Genomic DNA, 12,764 nt, shown 5'->3' on the forward strand with positions numbered 1-12,764 from the left:
ACTGCCCTCCAACCCCACCACACCCGGCACCTTCCCCTGCAACCGCAGGAAATGCTACACTTGCCCCCACACCTCCTCCCTCACCCCTATCCCAGGCCCCAAAACAACATTGCACATTAAGCAGAGGTTCACCTGCACATCTGCCAATGTGGTATACTGCACCCGGTGTGGCTTCCTCCACATTGGGGAAACCAAGCGGAGGCTTGGGGACCGCTTTGCAGAACACCTCCGCTCGGTCCGCAACAAACAACTGCACCTCCCAGTCGCAAACCATTTCCACTCCCCCTCCCATTCTTTAGATGACATGTCCATCATGGGCCTCCTGCAGTGCAACAATGATGCCACCCGAAGGTTGCAGGAACAGCAACTCATATTCCGCCTGGGAACCCTGCAGCCTAATAGTATCAATGTGGACTTCACCAGTTTCAAAATCTCCCCTTCCCCCACCGCATCCCTAAACCAGCTCAGTTCGTCCCCTCCCCGCACTGCACCACACAACCAGCCCAGCTCTTCCCCTCCACCCACTGCATCCCAAAACCAGTCCAACCTGTCTCTGCCTCCCTAACCTGTTCTTCCTCTCACCCATCCCTTCCTCCCACCCCAAGCCGCACCCCCATCTACCTACTAACCTCATCCCACCTCCTTGACCTGTCCGTCTTCTCTGGACTGACCTATCCCCTCCCTACCTCCCCACCTATACTCTCTTCACCTATCTTCTTTTCTCTCCATCTTTGGTCCGCCTCCCCCTCTCTCCCTATTTATTCCAGAACCCTCACCCCATCCCCCTCTCTGATGAAGGGTCTAGGCCCGAAACGTCAACTTTTGTGCTCCTGAGATGCTGCTTGGCCTGCTGTGTTCATCCAGCCTCACATTTGATTATCTTGGATTCTCCAGCATCTGCAGTTCCCATTATATCTGCAATATTGATAGTCTGGTGAAAAATTTAAATTTTGGATGGTGTTAATTCAAAAGATTTCATAGAAGTAGATGCGAATTTGAGCAAATTTGGAATATGGAAAGGACTTTTACTTTCACTACAAGACAAAGGATGATCAGAGGCTTTATTTGTTTTTCAGGAGTTGCCGTGAAAAATAATACAGTAGCAAATGAAAACAGAGGCATTGAGAATATGCTGCCATTGAAGGTATGCTTGTATCCATCAGTGAAATGTTGAATTGCTTACTGAAATTTTAGCTTCAATAGTTATGAATAAACACTAAATTTAAATGTTTCTAAAGTTTGATGTTTCTGAAAACTTAGGTGTTTGTTTTCTATTCCTAAAAAAAGTACTGATCTTTGAATTTTTGAGATCCTTTGCTTGCGTAATTATGCTATATTGTAATTTTGAAACTTTTAATTTAAACCTCAGTACTCCTTTAATCATATGTCATAGAGACAATGTAAAAGGAGAGAGATTCAGAGCAGATGTAGCAGCGCAAAACTAGGCATCAGGGATGAGAAATATCTGCCATGGGATAGAATGCTCACTTCTGGATTATTGTTTTTGTTTCTTTTCACAAACCCTACCTCTGCTCAGTTGCTGTCTCCTTCAGTGCAGCTGAAGTTAGCAGTAGAGAGTCTTGCAAAACCTGGAAAATCTCTGCTGATCGTGAGCCCAAATTCAAGCTTAAGGGAGTCATCAATCATTCTACAAGAAGGATGCACTCTGCTGACATTTTGTGGACCTGTGCAGAGCCTGGCAGGCTGGAAACGTGGAATTGAAGGGAAGAGTGAAACCCAAGTCTCCTAGGGATTGATAGGCCTCGACAGAGATTGGGGAGTGAGCAGTAGAGCCTGAGATTCTGTGGGATTTGGCAGACCTAGCAGGTTGCACAAATGTAGACCGATGGAACATAGTGGTAGGCTAGGAGGGGGAGTGACCTAAAGAATTCAACTCCTCACAGTTTAGCAAATTCAAAGAGGGGAGAGGCAACAGTGGAGCCTGAGTTTTTGTGGAGAAGTGGTGCTATAATTATATGATTCCATGTCAGAAGCATTTTCAGGTGTTAATTAAATCTTAAGCGGTCTCAGGACAGTGTAGGCCTTTAGTAGCGTATGGTATTACACCAGAAACCTTTCCCTTGTAGCCCAGCAAGTCCCTCACTATGCATTTACCATGAAGCCAGGGACCAACCCTCCTGCCAGGAGAGGACAACAAGCATACTTGAAAATGAGTTATTAATCTATTGAAAGTACAACACCAGAGGTGATGGCATGTTGAAGAGCAAAAGCAACTTGCTAAGGCAGAGATAATAGGAACTGCAGATGCTGGATAATCCGAGATAACAAGGTGTGGAGCCTAGACCAGGCCTGAAATGTCAGCTTTTCTGCTGCTAAGATGCTGCTTGGCCTGCTGTGTTCATCCAGCTCTTCACCCTACTCTAGACAGAGCTAAGCAGCCGGGCAACATGTACATCAGATCATGGCTCTACATTTCCTTTCCAAGTTGTTTGCTGATTCCAAACGTATTGCAATTCCTTCGTGATTGCTGGTTCAAAATTATGGAACTCCATACATACAAATAACGCGGCTACCTTAGAGGTATTTTTATGACACCTGTTGGAAAATGTGCATACCACCAGCTTCTCAAAGGCAGTTAGTAATGGGCAATACGTGCCAGAAGTGCCCTTGTCTGAAGAGTAAATGGTGGGGAAAAAAACTAAAACCCTTTCACAGTAACATTACCTTTGTATTCTTATCACTTCAAATACTTGTACTTTGGAAGAATATCTCACCATTAAACCATAAATTTTAATTTCACGTTTTGCCCGTTTTCTCTCAAAAGACTATGTACCACAATTCCTATGGAGACTAATAATTTTTAAAAGACATGGCGACACAGTGGCTCAGTAGTGATGCAAGAGTGACAGCAGGACTAGGGATCTTCAGTTCCATCCTTGCAGTTTGCACGCTGTTGTGTCTGCATGTGACACCCCTGGGTACTCTATTTCTTCCCAAAAGCGGAAGATGTGCAGGTTATACGGATTGGCTATGTTAAACTGCCCCATTAGTGATTTGGTGTGTGTAGGTTTGGTGGATTAGCCATTGGAAATGTAGGGTTATGGGGTGGGATGCTTTTCAGAGGGTCAGTATGGATTTGAAGGGCTGAATGGCCTGCTTTCACAGTGAAGGGATTTTATGATTCTATGATTTGAGTACTCGCCTGCCTAAAAGGAACCATGCAATAAGATTTCAAGTTTTAAATTTTTTACTGTAAGGAACTAAAACCAACATTAAAACAAAACTTTAAAATAAAGACAAATAATTTACTCAACAACAAAATAGGAACTTTTATCATTGTATAGTTACATATTTTGTAAAGAAAACTCATGATTTTTATAAAATGGACACCGTCTGCAATGCTGATCATTTCCAGCAATTTCTATTTTTGTTTACAATACCTCCAATGACAACCTTTTGAATTCATTGTTAGCAAAAGGATGGCCTAGTGAATTATCTCTGCATTATTCACAAAGGAAGACGCTTAAAGTTCAATAAATCTTTGGACTTGCAACAAATTTAAAATTGTGAAAATTCAAAGCTTCTGAAAAAAATCAGGTGATTGGAAAGATACCCTCAGGGAATTCCAGATTTACTGCCATTGATTTATGGAGTAGTACATGACAATTAACACGTCGTTTTAAGTTTTGATCTGTAAAAGGTAGGCGTTTAAACAGAACTGTAGAAAATTGAGGAAATTAATCAGTGTACTGACACCAAATTCAAGGTATGGCACATAGTTACAAGAATAGTGAAAGACTATGGGTCAAAAATAACTTAGCAAGTTGGGAAAATAAGTGGGCTAATGTAGTTGTAGGAATAATGCACATCTTAAATAGTAATATTGTATTTGGTATGTAGGAGCATTGAACCTTTTATGTACAGATGTATGGGTCATTGAAAAATTCATCCCATTGACGAATGAATCATTGGGATGCAAGCATTTAGATCTACTTTCATGAACATTGTTTGTGAAGTTCAGTTACCCTACACCTGAACCTTTGAAGTGAGCGTGCAAACTTCATGCTGTCTCCTTATCTAAACGGCATGGAATGTGCTGCTGATTTGGTATGTGCTGAAAATCGGATCCGTTAAAGTGCATAACCAGTGCATTCTTGGATCCTGGCCTCAAAAGATCTGGCAGTGATGCTGCAAGAAGCTTAATAACATCACACAAGTGGTCATTGCTAAATGCATCTACAAATTATATATCCTGCCATTGTTCCAATAATGTGTCATGCTGAATTCACCAAATCGCCATAGTTGCCAATCAGCATATTCTAGCAATCAGCCATTAGGCCTGACATTCAGGTACTCGACCTGATCAACAAACTCCTACCAATTCTTCCAGCTTTACATACACACTATTTCCTTGAACATTACTACTTAGCAATGACAGACACATCAACCAATACATTGGTACAGATTGAGTTCTCTTTCTGAACAACGTAAACCATAACAGGAATTAGCAGCACAGAAACAAAAGTGGGCCAGAATAGCCTCCATTACCTCAGCGCTGATTGTGACTGGCTGTGAAAGAGGCTGTTTCATCTTGTGTGGCCAAAAACATTCAGAGTGATAGTATATTATACCGTCTACGAGTTCCCCTCCAAGCCCCTTGCCATCATTATAGGAATATATCATCGTTCCTTCAGTGAGACTAGTGAAAAATCCTGGAATTCCGTCCTTCACAATATTGCGGATCTAACTACAGCACATTGATTGCAATGGTTCAAGAAGTGTAGTTGACAGCAAAGGAGGTTACCTCAGATTACAACAGGATCTTGATCAGATGGCTCAATGGGCTGAGGAATGGCAGGTGGAGTTTAATTTTGATAAATGTTAGGTGCCATATTTTGAAAAAACAAATCAGGGCAGGACTTATACACTTAATGGTAAGTTTCTGGGGAGTGTTGCGAAGCAAAGAGACCTTGGAGTGCAGGTTCACAGTTCCTTGAAAATGAAGTCTCCAGGTAGATAGGATAATGAAGATGGTGTTTGGTATGCTTGCCCTTATTGGTCAGTGCATTGAGTGTGCGAGTTGGGAGGTCATGTTTGGCCGCACAAGACCTTGGCTAGGCCACTGTCGGCGTACTGCATGCAATTCTGGTCACCCCGCTATAGGATGGATATTGTGAAACTCGAAAGGGTTCAGAAAAGATGAACAACGATATTGCCAGGGTTGCAGGTTTGAGCTGTAAGGAGAGTCTGAATAGGCTGGGGATATTTTCCTTGGAGATTTGGAGGCTGAGGGCTGATCTTTATAGAGGCTTATAAAATCATGAGAGGCATGGATAGGATCAATTGACAAAATCTTCTCCCCAGAGCCGGGGTGCCCAAAACTATAGGGCATAGATTTAAGGTGAGAGGGAAGAGATTTAAAAGGGACCGAAGGTGGTGCGTGTATGGAATAAGCTGCCAAAGGGACTGATAAAGGCTGATGCAATTACAATGTTTAAAAAGCATCTAAATGGTGATAGGAATAGGAAGGGTTTAGAGAGATGTGGGCCAAATGCTGGCAAATGGGACTGATTTATTTAAGATACCTGGTCAGCAGAAGTGAGTTGGACCAAAGCACCTATTTTCATACTGTACATCTCTGACTGAGACAGTGTAACACCACCTTCTCAAGGATAGTTAGGGACAGGCAATAAATGTTGGCCCAGCTAGTGACGTACATGTCGCATGGATGAATTGAAAGAAACAAAATCCTACTTCCCCTTCATCCTGCAACTGCCCAGATGTACAACCAGTGTGTTTTGTGACCATGCATTTCTTGTTTCTGCCTCAATTCTTGTCCCACCCATCCTTTCCCTGTTTCGGCTTTGAGATACTGAACTGCTGCCTGCCTAGCTACTACTGTCTGATCTTTCTGTACAGCTAACCAGCCAAGTCTGTACCCACTCATGCCAAAATGGTGCAGTTTGATGTTGAGCCATTAAGTCCAAATACTGCTTGAGCTTTTCCTGCAAGCCTTTCTGCAGTCTCTCTCAATGAAAGTTAGCAGGGAAGTGCTACAAGCTGAAGTGGCTACTGTAAGGCTCCAAGGTAAGACTCAAGCTAGAATAGTTTGCTTTAGAATGTATTATTGAAATTATTGGTGAATAAAGTTGTCATGGAATTCTTTTCATTCGTGCCTTTTACTTCTGGAATTTGAGTAAGAGGACACTACGTGTGCACATAATTGGTACATTCGCAGTGATGGGGCAAATTATGTTTGAATGATATCCAGAGTTCCAGTATCACTCATAGAGAATTCACCTGGAAGCATTCCTACTTTTCTGCCTCTTTCTGTTCCTCAACCGCCACCTCTGCACAATGCTGTCTCCACTGCCTGTGCTTCCTTTTGGAATCAGGTTTCAGTTTGAGAGGGACTGCAACTAAAATCCCCATTGTTGAAACAGACTTTGTCCTAACAGGCATGCAAATTCTTATAATCTTGTAAGGATCTGGAACTAGTTCCTTCGAAAATCCAAAATGTTTCCAAAATTCAAAATGTTTCCAAATTTCCTCTAATGAAAGATCAATACTGCACTTTTGCTAGGTCTGCAACAGAAAAAGTATATTTAAAACCTGTTCACTTGAATCCACTTCCAATCACCTCATTTCAGTTGTCCCAGTTGAATGGCTGTCCCTTTAAACAATACTTCTGTGGGGAATCAATGGATGATTGTGAATGTTCCTCAAGCAGCTGTATGTGCGCATTTAAGATTGGGCATTAACAGGACCTGTGCAGTTCAAAATGGCTGGAATTGTGCGCTAAATCGACGTGATGTTCTATAGCATCCAACAATCAGTTCTGCGTCTACCTGGTACACATACAGGATGTTCTCTGCTAGTGCCCTATGGTTAAGGGCACATGAGTTGTGCCAAAAGTCACTGGAAATATTTTGGCTGTCATTAATTAATCTGATTTATTCTGTAATTCTGGCAACAGTGAAGGTAAAATTGCCTTAGCTCTATAAGGCTGTAGGGCTGCTCTCATTAGAGAGAGACAACTGCTGGCTTAACCTAAGGTTCACCATGCCTTAGGCAAGGGGGCATGTTGAGAAGGAGAGCCCTTGAGCTTATAAACCCCAACGAGGAGTATCTCTGCAGAAGTCCATTTTTCCAGCCTTGATTTGTGCTTGAAGATGTAGATGATTGAAGTGCAAACATAATGTACGTAATCTTAATTAATTGTCTTTTGGAGCATTGTGCATAACTTTTGCAGCTCAAGATGAGGTTTTAAAAACAACAGGATAGTGCAGTTCATTTTTACTGATATTACTTAGTGGAATGAGAAGTGAAAGGCATGAGGTGAGCCTTGTGTAGTTTGAACTCTTTTCCCCCAGGATTGAGAATGTTGAAGGGTAATCTGACAGAGGCTTTCATGATCATGGAAATTCTATAAAAGTATATAATTGTTTCTACTGGCCACTGAGGTTTCTAACGAGCACAACTTTTCAGATAGTCACAAAAATAATTAAAGGGGAGTTTAGAAAAAAATCTTTATCGGAGGCATTGTGAGAATGTCAAGTTCTCCACTACAAACCATTGAAGCGTTTCTTAAACTCTTTAATGAATGTATTTGGTAATTACTTGGAAAAAAGAACACAGGGAGAATTCAATAGGATAAGATTAGACTATACTACCAAAGAGACAATGTTTTAAATAGTCTCTTTCTGCATTTTTAAATATAAATATACAAGCTAAAACAATAATTTTAAAAATATGTTGCTGTTTTCTTTGTGATATATGTACATCGTACTGGAAGAGGGAAATTTTTACATGACATCAATGGTGAAGTCTTTTTGTTTGTATGAACAGTCCCCATTGCATTTTAGTAATGGCTGCTCATGAAAAACAAGTGTTTTGCTTGTGATTAATGTGCTAGACAAAGATGGGAAATAATAAAGTAAACATTAGAGTTGAAATAGGAAGTTTGACTCAGTGTTTACAGTCTGTCCCTGTGTCAGAACTAAATTCTCTTGTGCAACACATTTTATACTTAACATTTTTTTGTAATAGTCACTTGGGGAGTTTTATTTTAAACAAGTTACTGGAGGTATTAATCATTTTAGTTATTGTTTAACTTGCTATTGCTGGTAACTAGTGATACAAAATACTGTGTGCTTCTAGAATTTTTTTGCTTGATCCTTAATTATGCAAATGAAGCAGCATTGAGCCATTTGGAAATAGAGGATTTTTAAGTGATTAGAATATTCGATGTTTCGCTGACAATCAGAGAAAGAGGGTTTTGTCTAGTTACATTCAAGTATCTTTTTACCCAAAGTTTCGTCAAAGTCTGCTAGTCATTAGTGACAATGTGCTGAGTACAGCATCAATTTCCACCGCTGAGTTTTCCTACTTACCAATGTCTGCATTGTCCTGTGTTATTGGAAATACTATGATAAATATTTCTCATCAGTATGTAAGCATGTTTCAAGGAGCAGACTGCAAAGATTAGCAAGAGCCAAGGGAATACTTAGTACTTCATAGAAACCAACTGGACATAAAAGTAAGTTTAGTTCTCATTGAGTGAAATTTTCAGGAAACCTTCTGGCTTATCGTTCAGAGACATGCATCAGAGCAGAGGCTTGGGAGGTGAAAGGTTGCTTCCTGTGATTCTTTTAAATCTGAGTTCCCATGGGTGGCGATGCCAACTAAAGTACAGCCTACTATGAACCATTTAAGTCAGTGACACAGCTTTGGGAAGTGTATTGTATGTCCAACAATTCATTGTATATATGAAGCAATGAATTTATTTAATGGAGTATACAAGATGTGTTTCAATCTTTGAAAGAGATGAGTCTCTAAAAGAGACGGTGATGTAGAAAATAGAATTTAGAGCATTAACGAAGATTGTACACCCCATCGTGAAAAGAACTATTGAGATTGAACAATGCAAGCTATTGGGCAACAGGTATAGAATTTATGAACTCAATAATATGTATGCACTTTTTTTTTGAGGAAACGCATCCTGATTTCATGTAAGAATTTGAGTACTTACGACTTTTACTATCTTAATTTTCTTGTTAAATTGATTGAATTTACTTACATATATTACATAAATTTACAAAGTATAAATCTTTTAATGATTTTTTAACTCTGCTTTGAGTATTGTGACTTTTTGAAATTTGAATTTTTTTTCTACAATAGTAGCAAGATCTGGAACTTGATCTGGAAGTTATGGTAAAAATGGTCATGTACTTGGGTTGAATTTAGGTTTTTGGAACATCATCGATATGAAATATCATTTAACTCAGTAAAATGTAAACTACAGATAATCTAGTTTAATATAAAGTTTCAAGACCCATACATGGTATATATAAATAAAGTTACTTAGTAAAGTCAGTTTTTATTTGATGTACATTAATTTGTTAGCTTTTGAAATCCAACCTGGCCATTTAGATATGGTATATAAATATACTGGGATTAGATAAATTGCAACAAATGAGCAGCTGCTGACTGAGAAGTAGGAAGCTTTTGGACATGAGATTCAGATCTTGAGTGCATTCCACTATCCATAGACATTGACCAACTTGATAATTTTTTAATACCATGATATTGCAGTGAGCATATGGAAACTATAGGGAAATTTTAAACTAGAACTCTCCATATGATAGGCCTAAAAAGTAGTGCCCCTTGCATTGATGTTTAGGCCATGGCGATCTGGAGTTTGAGTGGCAGAGGCAATTTGTTCTACTTTCACTGATCTCACTGATTCCATTTGGGCTATTGAGATGCTGATCAGTGATCATGCGAAATTAGGCTTCAGCAGCAGGGGAATTGTGAATGAAACAAAAAGAGAAATTGCTGGGAAAGCTGAGCAGGTCTGGTAGCATCTGTGGAGAGGAGTCAGTTAACGTTTTGGATCCACTGACCCATCCTCAGAACTGATGGTAGCTTGGAAAAAGTTGTTTTTTTTCTCTGAAGAAGATAGGGTCGGGAGGGGGTAAGGTGTAAATGATAGAGATGGAGCCCAAAGAGAGAGAAGAACAGTCAGATAGACAAAGGAATGGATAACAGTCAACTTGGGAGAATGAATGACTACTAATGGGGGCAAACAATAAGTGAGTTGTGTGTAATAGCAGACCATGTGATAGTACGGCCTGACGTGAGAGGTTTGGGGTAAAGACATGGGAGAATGTGCCTTGAGCCCTAAAATTGTTGAACTCAGTATTGAGTCCAGAAGGCTGTAGAAGCAGAAAATGAGGTGCTATTCTTCCAGTTTCTGCTGAGCTCTGCTGGAGCACTGTAAAAGGCTTGAAACAGTGATGTTGACCAGGGAACAAGGTAGTGCTGAAGTGGCAAACAACTGGACAGAACGTAAGTTTGAGGTTTGGCTTAAAGAATAAGTAACAATTTTCATTGCACTTCTAATTTCTTTAATTCCTTGAATCCCTATTGTGTGGAAACAGGCACTACAGCCCAACAAGCCCACAGTGACCCTCAGTATCCCACCCAATCTACACATCCCTGAACAACACTACAGGCAATTTAGCATGGCCAATCTACCTAGCTTGCACATCTTTGGACCGTGTGAGGAAACCAGAGCACCCAGAGGAAACCCACGCAGACATGGGGAGAATGTGCAAACTCCACGCAGACAGTTACCTGAGTTGTAGAATCGAACCCGTGTCCCTGGCGCTATGAGGCAGCAGTGCTAACCACTGAGCCACCAAGCGCCGTAAATGATCATTTTAAGATGGAGTTAGGGTTATGGTTCATGATATTTGATTTTCATATTTATTTAAACTGTGAATCATAATTTTTCATAGTAAATATGTGTTTTAGATTCTAAAAGATGGAATTAAAATTTTGCTGATTTCTACTGAGATTTTAAAAAAAGCAAAACTCTATAATACCATTATTTGCACATTGAAGAATGATCATGAGACAAATTGATGCATGTGGTGCCTCTGCCTAGAGAGTATGGTGTTAGGAATATTGATGGTCAGATGCAGAGGAGTGCAGGCTGATTTTCATAACATCCCTTTACTGACAAATGCACAACTATGGGAGGATTCTCCTCAGGAAATTGACATTTTGACCACTATTGTGGTGTTGGTGGAGAGGTAAGTTGCAATAGAAAAACAGGGGGAAAAAAATTTTGCAAATTGGCCTACTCTATGCAGAAGAATTCTTCATGGAGCTTTTGGAATGAACTGCTTAACAACTCAGCCCGTACGAGCTAGATGATGAGTAGAAGACTCTGATCAATGAACAGGTGTTAGTACATGTTGAACTCACATGATGTAATCAAGACTCCATTGAAGATATTTAAATCAAATTACTATTTGTATCATCACATCCCTTTGCTTGGCCTACCCTTCCTCCTCCAAACTCAATTGTTACAGGGTAGAAGGAGATCTCAATGGGCCTGCAACAGTACTCTCAACATTTTGATTTAGTCCCAAACTCCTGTCTTTTCCCCAAAGCTATACACATTGTTCCTCTGTAATTAATCATCCAATGTTCTCTTGAGTGCCACAGTTGGACCTGCCTCCACTAGACCTCCAGATAGCACATTCCATACCCGAGCCACAACCTGTGTGAAATACTTTTCTCACTTCTCATTTGCTTCTTTTGCACAGTACTTTGAGAACAGAAAATATAGTTGTAATTTTTTAGAGAATGAACAGTTTCTCCTTATCCACTGAGTCCAAATCCCACATCCCACAAGATTTTAAAAACGTGTAGCAAATCTCCCCATATCCTTCTCCTCTCTGAGGAAAATGGTCCTAACTTGTCAAATCTGTCATCAACTGAAGTTTCTCATTCCTGGAACCACGCAAATGCACTCTTCTTCATGCATTTAAATAGGCGCATGAGGTTGGGAGGTTTCCATTATTACAGTTCTTCTTTACCTTCTATCCTCTCTATTCTTCAACTCAAAGTGAAAGTATTCCTTTGTCAAGCTGGTGTCACCAATTTTATGTCTAAGAATCAGACTAATCCATTCTCCTATCAATTAATGCTGCAAACGTTTGGAAAAATTGCTACGTTGTCAAGTTTTTGAACATTTTGCATGAGCCTTTAGTTAAAGTAAATATGGACACTTTGTTTTAAAATTCTTCAACTGTGTGTAACTTTTTTTGCTTTCTGTTTTAGGTCACAATACCACGTGGCAAAGATGGCTTTGGCTTCACAATTTGCTGTGATGCTCCTGTTCGTGTGCAAGCTGTAGACCCAGGCAAGACATTTAAAGTTAGGCTGCGGTTTAGGCAAAATTATCTCATTTCCCCTTTATCTCGTCACCAGTTGTGTTGAATTGTAAGCTATAACGCATCTATTTCTGAAGAGAGCCCAAGTTCATACTTTTAATGAAAGTTTCATTTCAATTAGCCACACTCCTGAAAACTCTTATCACGAATGACTAGCTCTCCATATTGTACAACTGACACCCAGCTAACTTTTTAAATTAACATATCCATCACCTGATCCTTCATTTCGTTGGGTCTCAGGCATCTTTTCAGTTCATGTTAGATGATAATAGATTCATTTTTTCTTTTCAAAATAAATCTGTGCATAATAAACAACATGACAATGGAATATACTCGTACTCATTGTTTTCTTCCATGCATATTAAAGTTGAGTCCTTTTTCCAGTTTCTTTGAGGTTATTCCTTTCTTTGCAAAGAGGTCAGATGACTGCTGTTATCCCACCCATTTCAGTTTGGTGATTTCTACATTCTCTGGAAACCGTTTTAAAACTGCAATATCGATCTTCAGTCATTTGTTGTTCAAACGTTTCATTGAATTTATTGTGACTTATTGTTA

General features: G+C 39.9%; 1 protein-coding gene across 4 annotated transcripts in view; it reads left to right on the plus strand.

Annotated features, from left to right (window-relative positions):
• rgs3a (regulator of G protein signaling 3a) overlaps positions 1-12,764 on the plus strand; it is a 243,603-nt gene that overhangs the window by 75,889 nt on the left and 154,950 nt on the right. For 3 of the 4 annotated variants that reach the window (XM_059638197.1, XM_059638191.1, XM_059638192.1), the window contains 2 exons: positions 1,077-1,144; positions 12,097-12,178. In XM_059638197.1, the coding sequence (XP_059494180.1) occupies positions 1,077-1,144; positions 12,097-12,178 (150 nt within the window). Of the gene's footprint in view, positions 1-1,076; positions 1,145-8,735; positions 8,906-12,096; positions 12,179-12,764 lie in introns of those variants that run through there. The other variant, XM_059638193.1, reaches the window with a different exon arrangement.

The sequence above is a fragment of the Stegostoma tigrinum genome, chromosome 29 (genome assembly GCF_030684315.1).
Source record: "Stegostoma tigrinum isolate sSteTig4 chromosome 29, sSteTig4.hap1, whole genome shotgun sequence".
In the NCBI taxonomy this organism is placed as follows: Eukaryota; Metazoa; Chordata; class Chondrichthyes; order Orectolobiformes; family Stegostomatidae; genus Stegostoma; species Stegostoma tigrinum.